This window comes from Panthera onca, chromosome E2, assembly GCF_046562875.1.
Source record: "Panthera onca isolate mPanOnc1 chromosome E2, mPanOnc1 haplotype 2, whole genome shotgun sequence".
Classification (NCBI taxonomy): Eukaryota; Metazoa; Chordata; class Mammalia; order Carnivora; family Felidae; genus Panthera; species Panthera onca.
Window position 1 is genome coordinate 10,995,232 of NC_138353.1, and position 17,307 is coordinate 11,012,538.

General features: G+C 49.6%; 1 protein-coding gene across 5 annotated transcripts in view; it reads left to right on the top strand.

Annotated features, from left to right (window-relative positions):
* Positions 1-2,818, top strand: part of EML2 (EMAP like 2) — a 33,669-nt gene extending 30,851 nt beyond the window's left edge. For 3 of the 5 annotated variants that reach the window (XM_078439667.2, XM_060651488.3, XM_060651489.3), the window contains 5 exons: positions 123-220; positions 645-732; positions 1,338-1,433; positions 2,074-2,204; positions 2,536-2,814. In XM_078439667.2, coding sequence (XP_078295793.1) covers positions 123-220; positions 645-732; positions 1,338-1,433; positions 2,074-2,204; positions 2,536-2,661 — 539 coding nt within the window. In that variant the 3' untranslated portion in view covers positions 2,662-2,814. Of the gene's footprint in view, positions 1-122; positions 221-644; positions 733-1,337; positions 1,434-2,073; positions 2,205-2,535 lie in introns of those variants that run through there. The other 2 variants (XM_060651487.3, XR_009615470.3) reach the window with 2 other exon arrangements.
* Positions 2,819-17,307: the final 14,489 nt, after the last annotated feature.

Below are 17,307 nucleotides of genomic sequence, written 5' to 3' on the forward strand. Positions count from 1 at the left end.
GCGGGGATGGAGCTTGGGACAGCTGAGGAGTCTGGCATAGCGGGGGCGGGGGCTGAATCGGAGAGAGAAGGGGGTAGAGCCTGGGTGCCTCCTCATAGCCCCCCCCCCTCCCCCTCCCCCAGACGGGGCGTACCTGACCGTGGGCTCCCACGACAACTTGGTGTACGTGTACACGGTGGACCAGGGCGGCCGCAAGGTCAGCCGCCTGGGCAAGTGCTCGGTGAGTGGGCAGTGGCCCCCAGCCCGCGCCGCCACCCCTACCAGGGGCCGCAGAATTAACCAATTTTCTACTTCAAGGGAGCACAGCTTCAACACTCTACTGACTGCCCTGATCACAACCAGGAGTCTTAGCCCCGCCCACACATTACCCCACCCCCCACCCCCGTGTTATAAGCCCCTCTGTGTCTAGCTCTGCCCACGTTCTAAACTCCCCCTGTGTTCTAAGCCCTTTCTGTCTAGCCCCGCCCATCGCAGTCTGGCCCCGCCCATGGTAGTCTGGCCCCGCCCCCACGCTCCAAAGGCTGTGTATCCTTCCTTTAGCCCCCTTGTGTTCTCCCCCTATCTGTGTATTTTGCCTTCCGCTTTTCCTGGTCGAATCCTACCCGCTTGAGCTCTAACTCCACCCCTTCCCTCCCCCTCCACAGGGCCATTCCAGTTTTATCACCCACCTGGATTGGGCCCAGGACAGCAGCTGCTTCGTCACCAACTCCGGGGACTACGAGATCCTGTACTGTGAGTTCTCTGAAAGCCGAAGGCGGCCCTCCTCCAGCCTCCCTATTTACGTGTGCGATTTACATAGACTTCCCTGACTTCTAGGAAGGGAGGAGGGGCTTTCAAGTCTCTGTCCTCTGGCTCCTGTGTTCAGGGGCTGTTCTGATTGGCCTCCTGGCTTCCCATTTCCTCCCCTTCCTGGTCGGATGGGTGAGGTACAGGTCTCTAAGCAGATGCCCCTGCTCAGGCTTGGGGTGTCACCACCCAGGATCTAGCCCCCTCAGCCAAGTCTGGAGAGGTGGAATAAACCCTAGGACCTTAGCCTCCTGTCTCAGACCTCAGTGCCCGTTGACTATAAAATGGATGGGTTAAGTCAGTAATTGTTTCTTTCTTTCTTTTCTTTTTTTTTTTTTTTTAAGTTTATTGGAAGTAGGGGCGCGGGGAGAGAGAGAGAGAATCCCAAGCAGGCTCCCACTGTCAGCCCAGAGCCTGACGAGTGGCTTGAACTCACAAACCGAGAGATCATGACCTGAGCTGAAATCAAGAGTCAGACGCTCAACCGACTGAGCCACCCAGGCGACCCAGTTCTTTCTGCTCTGAACCCCTCCCCCTGTTTTCTGCCCCAGGGGACCCGGCTACCTGTAAGCAGATCACTAGTGTCGATGCTGTGAGGAATGTGGAATGGGCCACTGCTACTTGCGTCCTGGGATTTGGGGTGTTTGGTAAGTTCTGGGATGGGGGAGGTCCCACTGAGAACAGGGGTTCCAAGCAACATCCTTCGCTGGTGGTCTTCATAGTCTCTTGTTGGTTATCCCCAGGGCGGGAGACCGGCGTAGACTGGGCTGGCATCTGGTCCCAGCCTGGGAGGGAGTCACGGAGGGCTTCCTGGAGGAGGGGATATTGAAGCTGGACCTGGAGGATGAGGAAGCAGTGAAGAAGGAAAGCAGTCCCTAGGATAGGAAACCGTACCCTGTACAAAAAGGCTGGAGGTGGCATAGAACTTGGCATTTGGAGAAATCCAAGAAGGCAGCATGGCTAAATCGCTGTGGAGTTCAAGGGGAGCGTTAGGGAGGACAAGGCTGGAGCAGCGTGGCAGACCAGGTCAGGCAGAGTTCAGAAGTCATGCTAGGAAGCCCAGGCTTTCTCCAAGGCCACCAGGGAGCCACAGAAGGGTTTGGAGCGGTGGGGGGCCAGGGTCAGATACACATTTACAAAAGATGATTCCAGTTCTCCTCCCTGGCTGCAGACAAGCCAGGCTGGCTGGGAGAAAGGCGGGGAGCCTGGGGCTGGGGCCTGCTCACCTCAGGGGTCCCTGGCCCAGGCTGACCTCTCACCACCACGCACCCCTCATCTTGCCCACAGGGATCTGGTCTGAGGGAGCCGACGGTACCGACATCAACGCCGTGGCCCGCTCCCATGACGGGAAGTTGCTGGCTTCAGCCGATGACTTTGGCAAAGTGCACCTGTTTAGTTACCCCTGCTGTCAGCCCCGAGTGAGTCCCCCGGGGGGGGCTGGCAGGGTGGGGATGAGCAACACTGCGGGCAAGACTGAGGCGGCACTCTCCAGGCCTCAGCTTTCCCATCTGTACGAGGAGGGCAGTGGCTTGAGCCCAAGGGTCATTCTTAACCTAAAAGTCGGTAAATTTCAGAGTCCAGAGTGCCGACGCTCTGCTCTGAGTGTCTGCGATTCCGGGAGCTTTGGTTGTTTGATCCTTACTAGTGCAAGCAATATTCCTTGAGCACCTACTATGTGCCTGGCACAGGGGATGCAGCCAGGAATGAGACAGATCGCCTTCTTTCACTTCTTTCTTTCCCTGTCAACAGGCCCTCAGCCACAAATATGGAGGACACAGCAGCCACGTGACAAATGTGGCCTTCTTGTGCGATGACAGCGTGGCCCTGACCACAGGGGGCAAGGACACCAGTGTGCTGCAGTGGCGGGTGGTCTGAACTGGGGACGAGAGTCCTGGGCCCATGGGGCCAGGATAGGGTCAGGTGACGGGGCAGGAATTCTATTTTCGGGAGATGTCTATTGCCGAGTAGAGTAATATATAACCAGAGTATGTCTATAGCAGAGGGGGTTATGGGGGTGGGAGGGTAGACTGACAGAAGTCTCTATTTATCGGGGTGGGGGGGGAGAGGGGTCACATTGCTTTGGGGGAGCCATTAAGGTGTTTGGTTTGGAGTGTTTTTTTAAGTTTATTCTTTTATATCATCCAGAAATAAAGACACATGCACTGAAGTGGAGCGCGAGGGGGTGTGTGTGTGTGTGTGTGTGTGTCCCCAGATTCAGTGTCTTGAAGCATGTGTGTGGGGCAGGGCGTGTGTGTGTCCATCACAGTGTGATGGGGGACCATTACCTAGGTCTTTATGGGTCTTTGAGGTTGACAGAAACCAAGCTGGCTCTAACCTGGACCAAAAGAGAGCTCAGTTGGCCCACATTGCCAAATAGGGAAGGGCAGATGTGCCTCCGGGCTCCAGGGCCATTGAACCAAAGATTTGAGGGCAATCGGGATACTCCTGCCATACTTTCTCCGACCTTTTGCAAGTCAGCATTTTTCTCTGGAACCTGCATCCTCTACCCCACGAACACAAGGCACCCAGCAGCTTCAAAGCTCATTGTCTACAGCCTTGGGCCTCCAATCCAAAAAAAAAAAAAAAAAAAAACAAACAAACAAACAAAAAAAAAATCCCAGGGAAAAGTTGTGATTGGCTCATCTGCAGATCAATCAACTTGGCCTGCTGGCTGGTCTGCTCTGATTGGCTCCACTTGGGTGAAGATCAGCCTGGGACCAAACCAATCCCTGTGGCCAGGGAGGTGGGATAGTGGGAGAAGTGGAAACCTCCACCTGAACCACAGGTTGAAGCAGGGCAAGGAAACCTTTTAGGCAAGTGGGCAGATGACAGTGTAAATGTCTGGGAGGTGGGGTATGAGGGCTCCGGGCTGCCAGACCCAGCAACCCAGCTCTCTCCAGCATAAATGATAAAAAGAAGTTGCCAGGTCATGAAAACTAGGTGGGCCGGGAGGGGCCCAGCTGGGTTCAGTGGACTCAGATATCGTCGTCAGGGTTCTCTTTGGGGACTTCTCATCTTTTTTTTTTTTTTTTAATTTTTTTTTTTTTTTAATGTTTGTTCGTTTTTGAAAGACAGAGAGAGACAGCACAAGCAGGGGTGGGGCGGAGAGAAGTGAAGCAGGGTCCAGGCTCGGAGCTGTCAGCACAGAGCCCGACGCGGGGCTCGAACTCACGGACCGTGCGATCATGACCTGAGCCGACGTCAGACACTCAACCGACGGAGCCACCCAGACGCCCCTGGGGACTTCTCATCTTAGTGTCTGTAACCTTGAGCAAATTTGTGACTTTTCATCGATATTGAACATACATACTGAGAAGTACACTCATCAACAATGTATAGTCTGCTGAATTCACGGGCTGTTCCTATCCATGCAGCCAGGTCCCGGATGAATAAACAGAACCTCTCCAGCACCCCAGAAGTCCCCCTGGGGCCCCTCACCAACATCACCCCCCACAGCAACCACTACCCTGACTTCTCACACCACAGAATCGTTAAATCGGAGGTTGGCCAACTATCTCCCTAATGGACCAGATAGTAAATATTTTACACTTTGTGAGCCACCCAGTCTCTGTCCCAACTAACCGACACTGTCATGTGAAAGTGACCAGAGACAACACCGACATGAACGAGTTCGGCTGTGTTCAAACAAACCGATTAATGGATACTGAAATTTGAGTTTCTCATCTTCGCCTGCCACAAAATACTATTGTTTTGATTTCTTCTGAACATAAAAAAAACGTAAAAGCTGGGGCACCTGGGTGGCTCAGTCGGTGAAGCCTCTAACTCTTGATTTCAGCTCAGGTCATGATCTCAGTCTATGGGATCGAGCCCCGCATTGGGCTCTACGCTGACAGGGCGCAGCCTGCTTGGGATTGTTTCTCTAAAAAAAAAAAAAAAAAAAAAAAAAAAAAAATATATATATATATATATATATATATATATATATATGGTATATTTATATGTATATATAGGCCATCTTTGTACACAAGCCTTACAAAGACAGGTGGTAGAGAGAGAGGAGGAGGGATGGAGAGATTTATTATAAGGAATTGGCTCATGATTATGGAAGCTGACAAGTGCCAAGAGCTGTAGGGTGAGTCGGCAAGCGAGAGACCCAGAAAGAGCTGATGTTTCAGTTCAAATCCAAAAGCAGGAAAAAACCAAATGTCCCACTTCAAAGGCAGTCACGAAGGAGGATTTCTCTCTTACTCAGGGGAAGGTCAACCTTTTTGTTCTAGTGAGGCCTTCAACTGATTGGATGAGGCCCACCCACCTTGGGGAGAGCAATCTGTTTTACTCAACCTCGGCGTTCAAATGTTAATTTCATCCAAGAACACCCCGGGTGATGTTCCACCAAATACCTGGGCGCCTCGGGGCTCAGTCAGGTTGACACATGAAATTAACCACCATAGGTGCGATCCAGATCCGTCAATAAAAACACAATAGGTCCGAGGTCTCAGTGGGAGCCTGTAATAAATCTGAGCTACAGAAGCTAACCTAACTGAGGTGAAGACAATCGTGAGGTCTCTTCTGGCGGGGCCGGAGGAGTGGCGGGATTCAGGGTGTTGCAGCAGTGAATAGAAGTGTGAGGGGGAGAGCATACCAGAATCTCACAAGAGGCTGACTGGCTGGCCGAAAGCATTGTGTGTTTTCAGTGGTGGTGTCCATCCCGCAGTGAGGAACCACGAGGTGAAGCTGGGCGCCTAGGACTAACTAGTGCAGCAGAGGCATCGAGTTTTGCCAACCCCAGCAGCTGCCCTAGGACAAGGAGGGCAAAGTCTTTGCTCTTCATTAGTGACCACTGACTCCCTGGAACGAAGCTATTTCAGCCACTTGTTGCGCAATCCTTGAGCGCGATGTGATGGTCAAGAAAATTCTTGAGATGGTTTATGGCGCAAGCTAGTACGGGTATACAAGTAGCATGCGGACAAGACCCGTGGGCAGAGAGAGCCACACCTTCGCCGTCTGAAGCTGGTGGTTATGTGCTTAGGGCTCAAGGAGGGAGAGAACCTGCAGGGAGTATCAGATCATAAATGTCTTCTCCGAATTTCTACTCGTGAAACTACTTTCGCAAGATTTCTCTGGTGCTTGTCATTCAGTTTGATACTAACTATCGATGAGACGTACAGGCAGTCATGGGACCCTTTAAGAATGTAGCGACCAGAACTTATTTGATCCTTATCAGAACTACACAGGTGAGCCTCGGTTAAAGGTGAACATTTTCCTGCCTCTATCCCTCATCACAACACACACACACACACACACCGCCCCCAGTGACCAATCTTTGGCCCTTGAATCTTCAAGGTTGTAGAAGGGCAAAGGGCACATCTTCTGTGACTTCTTCAAGCTGACAGCGATCATAGAGATGTCCCTACCTACGGACCTAAGTTGGTCACTATCTGTCCCGGCAAGTAACAATGGAAGACCATTGCTGTAGAGTGCAGAGAGGACATTGGGGTGAACTTGTTTTGAGGGGCAGGGATCATCTGTTGGCTGGGTGAAGGAGTCAGGAACTGCTCGCATGTATCTCGACAATAGGAGAAAGAGCAAAGCCCAAAAAGACATCTTAGGATTAATATTGTAATAAAAATGATCAATGTGGTAAGAAGACCCTTTGGGGTGGACCATAGTCCACCTCCCGGCCAGGAATTTAACCCATCATGAAGTGACAGTGTAGGGTCTTTAAGAGAATCAATGCAGGGGCAACTGGAGGATGCAGTCTGATGCCTGGTTGCCTGGTCTAGTAGGTAGCAAACCAAACAGTTGCCTGTAAAGTGATGACGTGGTCACGGGATTCTGCGGGGAGCCATCCCATTGGGCGAGCATTATTGGGCCATGACTCAAGGGTTTGGTTTCGGAGGGCTTCTTTTTGAATTCGTGGGTGACTCATGTTGGATTGGGTTAATGATGGCAGCTGTATGCTTGGCTAAAGCCTCTATTTGTAATTTTACATCGGTAGGGGTGGCCCTCGGGACAAATATGGCTAAGGGATAAAACCATGAAGAAGTCCTCTTTGCCTGATGTCTAACCTTGACAATATCCTCATTGGGAGGAATTGCTGGCAAGCGGGAGGTGAGTAGTCCCGGTAGATGAGGGCATCCCCAAACCCCTTCTCCAATCCAGTTATAAAGAAGGTGGGAAAAAATTAAAAAATGAAAAAAAAAAAAAAAAAAAGAAGAAGAAGAAGGTGGAGCCGGGGCGCCTGGGTGGCTCAGTTGGTTAAGTGTCTGACTTTGGCTCAGGTCATGATCTCACAGTTCATGGGTTGGAGCCCTGCCCTGGGCTCTGTGCTGACAGCTCAGAGCCTGGAGCCTGCTTTGGATTCTGTGTCTCCCTCTCCCTCTGCCCCTCCCCCGCTCATGCTGTGTCTCTCAAAATTAAGTAAAACGTTGAAAAAAGATAAGAAAGAAAGAAAGAAAGTTGGGGCCATCCATTGTCTCCACAAGTCCATAGGGTAAGCTCTGACATTTTAAGGAGTGATTTTGTTATCCTGGCCACATAGAATTTATCAAGCTGACAGCTGAGTTTCACAACTGTCAGGAAGTCTATCTTATCTTCCAACTGTTAAAATAATCATATACCCGCGGGGCTCTCAATTATTATCCCCACAGAGGAATAGGCATAAAGATTGTCTACATTTGAGCTATAGTGACAATACCCCTCACGTTGTCTAGCTTAGGCAAGCAACAAGTTTACCTACTCATTTTATTTATATTTTAAGTAGGCTTCACACAGCATGGAGCCCAACGCAGGGCTCGAACTCACAACCCTGAGATCAAGACCTGAGCGGAGATCAAGAGCCCGCCGCTAAACCGACTGAGCCACCCAGGTGCCCCCAAACAACAAACACTTAAAGACGACGAAAACTTGAATCTAACATCCATAAGGATGCATTTCTGAAACATAGTTTTTCTCTCTAAATTCACCCTTATTTCCAGAGATGGCCACATCAAGACTAACTCATTTGTAAAACAAGCCCAGATTTATCAAACTTGGCCTAATTATTTACATAAGCTCAGAAAGAACAGTGATTAATCATAGGGATTCTTTATTTTTTTTAAGCTTTTATTTATTTTGAGAGAGAGAGAGAGAGAATATGGGGGGGGGGGGAAGAGAGTTGCATCAGCACCCACTCTGGGCTCAAACCCACTCACGACCTGAGCCAGAGTCTCACCATGAACCGACTGAGCCACCCAGGTGCCCCTCATAGGGATCCTTTAAAATCTACTTTGCTGGAACTTTTCCTAAGGAATCTCTAGACTGAGCTTTTAAATGTAATGTCTTTTTCTTCACGTTTATTTCTTTTTGAAAAGAGAGCGCGAGTGGGGGAGGGGCAGAGAGTGAGGGAGACAGAGGATCCCAAGAGGGCTATACGGCTGACAGCAGCGAGCCCGATGTGGGGCTTGAACTCACCAACCGCAAGATCATGACCTGAGCTGAAGTCGGACGCTCAACCTACTGAGCCACCCAGGTGCCCCTAGATTGAACTTTTAGTAGGTTCTCGAGGCCAGAGCCAAGCCAAATGCTGGTCATCAGACTCGCTTGCAATTCCTGCAGATTTGGGTGAATTCCTCTTCTCTAGGTCTCCAAAATATCCTGAGATTCGGACACACCTTCCAGGGGTGATATTCTTTACTTACCTGGTAAGGCCGCCAGGAGCTGTGTAAGCAAGGTATCAGGCCAACGTTTCCATGGGATTCTCTTGGTTCCATAAAGTCAACCTTAGTACCTTAAAGCTGTCCAGGCGTAGCTGAGTCTATGTCTCATATATGACATTCCAGTCAAAGCCTGGGTAATATAACCAGTGTTTCCAATGGTGTCCTGTTACGAGGAGAACAGATTCTTGCTGAACTAATGCAAATAACTGTAATTGTCTTGAAAGAAAGAATACTCCCGCGAAGAGTTTCTGAATTCTGGAGGGTTCAGGCAGGGAGAAAAGTTAAATGTTTCAGTTTGTTCACAAAGGAATGCTTTGTTATATTTCTGGAAGTCATGGATACCTTAAGAGAAAGTTTCCCAGGGGTGACTGAGCACCTGCCTGGCCCAGTCGGTAGAACATGTAACTCTTGATCTCGGGGTTGTGAGTTTGAGCCCCACATTGGTTGTGGAGATTATTTTTAAAAATAATAAATGTAGGGCCACCTGGGTGGCTCAGTTGGTTAAGCGACTGACTCTTTTTTTTTTTTTTTTTAATTTATTTATTTTGAGAGAGACAGCACAAGTAGGGGAGAGGCAAAGAGAGAGGGAGAGAGAGAGAATTCCAAGCAGGTTCCACACTGCCAGTGCAGAGCCTAATGCGGGGCTCAAACCCACGAAACTGTGAGATCATGACCTGAGCTGAAACCAAGCGTCAGAGGCTTAACTGATTGAGCCACCAGGCACCCCACAACAGACTCTTGATTTCTGCTCAGGTCATGATCTCACAGTTCTCGAGTTAGAGCCCCACATTGGGCACTCTACTGTCAGCACAGAGCCCACTTCAGATCCTCTGCCCCTCCCCCATTCATGCTCTGTCTCTGTCTCAAAAATAAATAATAAACTTTAAAAAAATTTTAAAAAAATTTAAAAAAAAGATATGGGGGTGCCTGGGTGGCTCCATTGGTGAAGCATCTGACTTCGGCTCAGGTCATGATCTCATGATTCATGAGTTCAAGCCCCGCGTCGGGGTCTGTGCTGATGGCTCAGAGCCTGGTGCCTGCTTCGGATTCTGTGTCTCCCTCTCTCTGCCCCTCCCCTGCTCTCGCTCTGTCTCTCTTTCAAAAAAAAAAAAAATAAACATTAAAATAAATTTAAACATCAGTCTTTAAAAATAAATAAAAATTAATTTAGATAAGTTAAAAAAAAACCCATATGTTTATCCCAGTACAACCGTTCAATAAAGCATAATGCGTGTTTACCAATGGACTCCAGTATCCTCAGTTTCTCTGAAATAAGAAGCCAAAAGCACGAACTTCTGTTCAGTAATCAATACTTTAGTGTTTTATCTTATTTGGAAAAAGTTTAGATGTCCCGTGAATTCAGTCCAGTTTATCATTTGACTTAGCAAAACTTCAAAGGGTCAGGTTACCAAAGATTTTGAAAGCAATTTAAAGTTTTGCTTGTAAACCTTTTTATTTATTCAACCTATTTGTTTTTAACAATTACCCATGGAAAATCTTATGAGACAGACAAAATTGACCATCGTTTATTTTTTGTTGTTGTTGACTAATTACAACAGAGAGAACACGAGCTTATGACCTTTAGTAAACCTTGGTGGAATAATAATTTGTGTTTTTGTTTTTGTTTTTTTTTAAGATTTTATGTAATCTCAGGGCACCTGGGTGGCTCAGTTGGGTGTCTGACTCATGATTTTGGCTCAGGTCATGATCTCACACTCTTGAGATGGAGCCTGGAGTGGGACTCTGTCAACGAAGAGTCTCCTTGGGATTCTCTCTCTCCCTCTCTCTTTGGCCCTCCCCCACTTGCTCGTGCAAAGAAGTTCTTCTTTAGAAAAATAAATTTAAATAAATAAAACAAGAGATTTTACATAACTTCTACATCCGACATGGGGCTTGAACTCACACCCTTGAGATCAAGGGTCACATGCTCTGCCAACGGGGCCCACCAGGTGCCCCTAGAGTGAAAGTCTTTGTATTTATTTTATTATTTTTTAATTTATTTTTGAAGGAGAGAGAGACAGAGCATGAGCAGGGGAGGAGCAGAGAGAGGGAGACACAGAATCCGAAGCAGGCTCCAGGCTGTCAGCGCAGAGCCCGATGCGGGGCTCGAACCCACGAACTGTGAGATCATGCCCCGAGCCGAAGTCGGATGCCTAACCGACTGAGCCACCCAGGGGCCCGGAGAGGCTTTGTATTTAATGCTGATAACTCTAAAGACAGGTTTGCCTTAATTAAATTTAACACACTTAAACTAGTTTAAATACGGAATCGGTTGCAGCTGGGACCACTGGGTCAATCAGCTTGTTCTCCAATTTTCGATTTTATCTGGGACACCTGTGGGGAAATCTGAAGTGGGCCGTTGCAGTCCAGGGAGGGGTGCTCTTTGCTCCTGGGGGCGGGGGGGGGGGGGGGGAGAAGCAGGAGCCAATGGCCGGAGGCACGGAGGGTGGTGCGGGAGCCTGTGACGCAAGCTGAGCCGTGGTGGTGCAGAAACAGGAGGAGAGGGAGGTGGGGGGGCAGCAGAGGTGAGGCGCCTCCAGGAAGGCTGCAGGTGGATAAAAGCACCGAGGGCAGAGAAAGAGGGCTCCCGGCCCCGAAGCTCGTCAGCTCCTGCTGATGAACAGACACACTTTTTCCTTCCACCAACAGAAAGTGAAACTAGGCAATCCATGTCGGGCCGGAGAAGGTGGAACTTCCCTGAGACTAAAGGTGTTTGGGCAGCTGCTTGGGAATATTCCTTAAAGTCCCTGGCCAGCAGGAGACTAATCAGACAATTGGCTCCAGGGATCCTAGCCAGTTAGTTTCCAGTTAGTTTCCTAACCTGGAAACTAACAAGGGAGGAAACCGCACAGACAACACAGAGTCCACCAAGATGCTCTCAAGATCTACACCAGATCCAGGTTCTACACCAGGTTTGTGAGTTGGAGCCCCGCATCAGGCTTTCTGCTGTCAGCACAGAGCCTGGAGCCTGCTTTGGATCCTCTGTGCCTCTCTGTCTCCCCCACCGCACCCCCCCCCCCGCCCCCTCACGCTCTCTGTCTCTAAAAAAACATAAATAAAATTGTTCTAAAACAACTAAACAAACAAACAAAAAAACCAGATTAGCCTGGGTGACTCGGTTAAGCATCCGACTTCGGCTCAGGTCATGATCTCACGGTTCGTGAGCTCGAGCCCCATGTCGGGCTCTGTGCTGACAGCTCGGAGCCTGGAGCCTGCTTCGGATTCCGTGTCTCCCTCTCTCTCTGCCCCTCCCTTGCTCTCACTGTGTGTGTGTCTCTCTCTCAAAAATAAAATCAAAACATTAAAGAAAAGAAAAGAAACATTAAAAAAAGAGTAGAGAGTCAGGAGGGGTGTCCTCGGGCCCCCTAAAGGCAAATGGACAGATCAGGGTTTTGGTACAGTGCCATAAAGGCCTGACCATGTGGGATGTGGGGACATTTTTCTGGGCAGACTTTCCCATCCTCTAGTTTATATGGAGGCCAACAGTGTAACAAAAGAAGAGAAGGGAAGGAAGCACACGAGGTGTCCTTTTTAGGCCTCTTCCTGTAGATCAAAAGAGAGAGCGGAACAAAGGAGAACAGTGACTAAGCAACGAAGGGCAAGGAAGCAAGAGCTGGCGACTCAGCCACAAAGAGGGTTGCTGTCACCTTGTCCCTCTGTGGTTGCCAGAAAGATGTTGCCGGGGGAACTGGGGAGACCCCAGAGTCCCCTAGCCAGACCCAAAGGAGTGGCCGAGGGTTCTTGGTCTCCTCAGGAGAAGGAATTCAAGGACAGACATGCAGCACAGCGGGAAAGTATACCAAAGGCAAAAAGTACACTCTTGAGATGTGAGAGCAGGCGAGCGAGTGAGCGAGAGAGAGAGAGAGAGAGAGAGAGAGAGTTGTGCCCTTTGGGGGTTGGGTTTGCTGCTTTTTCTCTTTCCTTTTTTATTATTTGTTAATAAATTTTGTATTTATTTTGAGAGAGAGAGAGAGAGCGAGAATGTGGGGAGGGGCAGAGAGAATCGCAAGCTGTCAGCACAGAGCCTGATGTGGGGCTCGAACTCACGAACTGTGAGATCATGGCCTGAGCTGAAGTCGGATGCTTAACCGACTGAGCCACCCCGGTGCCTCCTTTATTTATTTATTTATTTATTTATTCATTCATTCATTCATTCATTCATTCATTTATTTACCAGTTGGCTCTAAACCCAACATGGGGCTCAAACTCGCAACCCCGGGGGGCGAGAGTCGCAGGCTCTACCCACTGAGGCAGTCAGGTGGCCCTGGTGCTTTTTTTTTTTTTTTTACATCCAAATCGACGCCAGTATGTTAGGAGACGGTCCAAGAAGGGATCCTTTGGGATCGAGGAAGCTGATGCGTGGTTAATTCCTACAAAACGAGGAGAGTCCATTAACTACCTAGGAGTCCATAGGTACCAAAATTGCCCTCAGCTTCTGAATGGTGTCCCATCAGGAAATGTTGGCGAAGGTTCTTGGGGTTCAGAGTGGGGGGGGAGACATCCCTCATCCCTGACCGCTCTTGACACCTTTGTGCCACTTGAGAAGGGATGTCGACCTCCCTTCACCTCTCCATGGCATTCTAGACTGGAATGGGTGTCCATGAACGGACGGAAATGCCACAGAGATTGGAGCTGATATACGTGATGACCAATAATAAAACCCTTGGTGAGCCTCTAGATCCAGTATTAATGGGTAGGGAAGAGGTCCTGACCTTTGTTAAGAAAGGGCAGCTACTTTATTTATTTGTTTGTTTGTTGATTTTTCAGTGTTTATTCATTTTTGAGACAGCGCAAGCAGGGGAGGGGCAGAGAGAGAAGGAGACACAGAATCCCAAGCCGCCTCCAGGCTCCGAGCTGTCAGCACAGAGCCCGACGCGGGGCTTGAACCCACGAACCGTGAGATCATGGCCTGGGCTGAAGTTGGACGCTCAAGTGTCTGAGCCACCCAGGCGCCCCAAGAAGGGGCAGCTATTTCATATCACATGAAACATTCTATATCTAAGCCAGAAGTAGTTTCCATCTGAGAGAAGGCTCGAGAACACCAACCAGCCAATGGGTAAGGACATATGAGAGACACGGAGAAAAGATGAAAATATGGAACTCTTGGGGCACCTGGGTGGCTCAGTCGGTTGAGCTTCTGACTTTGGCTCAGGTCATGATCTTGCGGTTTGTGAGTTCGAGCCCCACATCAGGCTCTGTGCTGACAGCTCGGAGCCTGGAGCCTGCTTCGGATTCTGTGTCTCCTTCTCTCTCTGCCCCTCCCCCACTTGTGCTCTGTCTCTGTCTCTCAAAAATAAATAAATAAATAAATGTAAAAAAAAAAAAGATTAAAAAAAAAAAAAGAAAATATGGAACTCTTTTCTAATTCACGCAACGTTCTCATGAGCTTTATCCATGATCCAGCCTCAGGAGAGTGGTCCCCCGTTAGGGGAGTGCCCCAACTAGATCTAATCGGTCCCCTTCGGGAAGCACGCGGTCAGACAAATCTTGTATTTATGTTCATCGAGGGATCATACCTGGTTATTTGGAAGGAAACCTTACACGGGAGTCTTAAGATCTCCAGCCGCCCTAATGACATGTATGGCCATCCCATTGCCCAAGGAATACAAGTATTAAAAGAACAGGTAAGGGGCCCCTGGGTGGCTCAGTCGGTTAGGCGTCCGACTTTGGCTCAGGTCATGATCTCACGGCTTGAGTTCGAGCCCCGCGTTGGGCTCTGTGCTGACAGCTCGGAGCCTGGAGCCTGCTTCGGATTCTGTGTCTCCCTCTCCCTCTGCCTTTCCCCAGTCCTTGTGCTCTCTGTGTCTCTCTCTCTCTCTCTCTCAACAATAAACAAATAAACTTAAAAACTTATTTAAAAATAAAAAGAATCCCTAAAACTAAGAAAAAGAGTTTTATTCGAGCCCAAGTTAGGACAGCTGCTTGGGAAACATGCTCCAGAGAATGAATAGTTTTTACAGAGTTATGTATACTTTTGCAGATCTTGTAAAAGGTCAAAAGATTATAGATTATCATATAGGCAGGAATCACAAGTTTCTTTTTAAATTAAAAAAAATTTAAATATTTATTTATTTTGGGGAGACAGAGAGAATGAAAGCAGGGGAGGGGCAGAGAGCGAGGGAGACACAGAATCTGAAGCAGGTTCCAGGCTCTGAGCCATCAGCACAGAACCCGACGCGGGGCTCGAACTCACGAATCACGACCTGAGCTGAAGTTAACCCACTGAGCCACCCAGGCTCCCCGAATGAATTCTTTAATGTATGCAAGGAGAATGTTTATTCTAGGTCAGTCCGTAAGCTGGGCAATGCTTGGGCACAGTGGTGAGGGACAGAGCCCCAGCCCTGCCCTCAAGGTACTCATAGTCTATTGGGGAGGGCAGACCCATCCTCAGACAATGATGACCCTGAGGGGGCAGAGGAAGACCAAGGGAGCACCAGGAGGGCTTCCTGGAGGGGATAGCAGAGTGGAACAGTGAAGGATGAGGAAGAAATGAACCAAGTGAGGGGAGAGTTTCAGGTAGAAATTCTAATAGTTTTCTCCTCCCTCCTCCCTCCTATTTCCCCCCCCAAAAAAACTGTGACAGAGCCCCTCTGGCTTCCAGCACCCCCCTCCCACCTGCCGAAGTGTCACTGTAAGGGATATTTGTCACCCCCACACTGGCTGCCAGTCCTGGAAGGGAAGGGCCAGGGCCGTTGCGGTCACTGCTGTGTCCCCAGCGCTGCCCAGCACAACAGCAGGGGCTCAGGGAATGTTTGCTGGATGAATATGAGAGTTCTCTGAGTGAGCGAGTTGAAAGTCTCTTCTACAAAGGGGGCCAAAGTTCAAACACCTCAACCCTCGATTTCCCACCCTGAGAAATAGCCAACCAGTGGTTAAAGCACTGGAACCCAATTGCCAAAATTCCTGCGTTTCAACTTCCTCATCTATGCCTCAGTGTTTGCATCTGTGAAATGGCATCTCCGTGTAGGTGTGTTTGTTTGCCGTTGTTTAGGATTAAATGAGGTATTCACACCAAGTGCTTAGCACAGTGCCTGGAATTTAGTCAGCGGTCATTGAATGTCAGCCGCCCTCCCCCTTTTTTTCCCCCCAATCCTTTCTTATTCTTTGCTCTTCCAGCCAGAAGCCTCTCCTGCCCCCATCTGCTATCTCCAGCCATCTGTACCACGAGTGTTTGCCCTTCCCTGCACATTTCATGCCTCTGAGCCTCCGTACATGCGGTTCCCTCTGCATCCGGACACCAAGTCTGAATGCATCCACTTGGAGAACTCCTACGCAGCCGGTACCGCTCAGCCATCCTATCACCCCTCCAGACCCCCAGGTTTCAGAAGCCAGTTTCCTACCGCTCTCAAATCAAAGCCTCCTTTTCTGTGTGGCCCACGCTCTGGAAACAGCCTTTTTCATTGGTGCTCCCGGTGCTCTGTCGCCCCCTTGTGCCGGGTCTTAGACCTGCATGGAAAAAGTGCCGGGCGATTCTCTCCACCTGCCCCCCAGAGTGACGCTGAGCCCTTCTCCTCCTGCCCTGGACCTTGGGAGACCGCCCTGTGTCCACTCCATCCACGGGGGTCCTTCGCCCTCCGCCTTCTGGTTGGGTTCTGCCTATTGGAGGCAATAGGAATGCAGGAGGGGAGAGGTGGGAGTATTTATTTGGGGGGCCCCTCCCTGCATCCCTGCCCTTCTGGCAGTGGCTGTGTTCCTCTGCCTAGAGCCTCGAGTTCTGTGGCCTCCTCTCCAACCCCCAGCTCCCTGCCCTAAGGGTGGCAATGGCTTGATTCTCACTGTGGCTGGTCCCCTGCTGCCGCCTCATACTATGTGGGTTCCTTCACCGTTCCCACCCCCCCGAAACGTCCCTTCATAAATGCTCCCACCAGGTGAGCCCAGGAGACAAGGGGATCCTCACTGCCAGTGGCCCCTTAGAATTTCTTCTTAGGAGGAGCTTGGAATGACCAAGCTTGTTCTGACAAGAGGGGTCTGCGGGGCTTGTCTTGAAACTGATAGGACGCGTCCCGGGTTCTTTGTCGGGAGGGGCTACAGCCTTCGTGATACCTCCCTTGAATGCTTTCCCCGACTGTGTCCTTGAAGGAGGAAGAAAGGCAAATGTCTCTATTCCTCTGTGCTTTGCAGGTCGCTTGGGCGCTTGGTTGACTCTCTCTCGCTTTCTGTGTCCCTCAAGAGCCCTGAGAAGAAGTAGGTAATACGGCTCAGAGAGGGGAAGTCACTTGTCCAAGGGCACACAGCAAATGACTATAAGAATAGCTACCTTTAAAAAAAAAAAAACGGAAAGGAGCAAAGAACAATGTTCTTGAGTGCGGGAAATGTTCTGTGTCTTGATTTGGGTGCTTAGTCACACGAGTGTATCTGTTTGTCACAATTCATGGTATTGTTCCCTTAAGATCCGGGCATTTTGTTATTTTTTTTAATTTATTTTTTATTTTTTTCAAACATTTATTTATTTTTGAGACAGAGAGGGACAGAGCATGAGCAGAGGAGGGGCAGAGAGAGAGAGAGGGAGACACAGAATCTGAAACAGGCTCCAGGCTCCGAGCTGTCAGCACAGAGCCCGACGTGGGGCTTGAACTCACGGACCATGAGATCATGACCTGAGCCAAAGTCAGATGCTTAACCAACTGAGCCACCCAGGTGCCCCAAGATCCGGGCACTTTAATTTTTATTGAAAATAAAGAAAGATGGGGCGCCTCGGTGGCTCGGTCAGTGAAGAATCGGACTCTTGATTTTGGCTCAGGTCATGATGTCAGGGTTCATGGGATTGAGCCGTGTCAGGCTCTGGGCTGGCAAGGAGGAGGAGGCTGCTTGGGATTTTCTCTCTCCCTCTTTCTCTCTGCCCCGCCCCCGTGCTCTCTGTCTC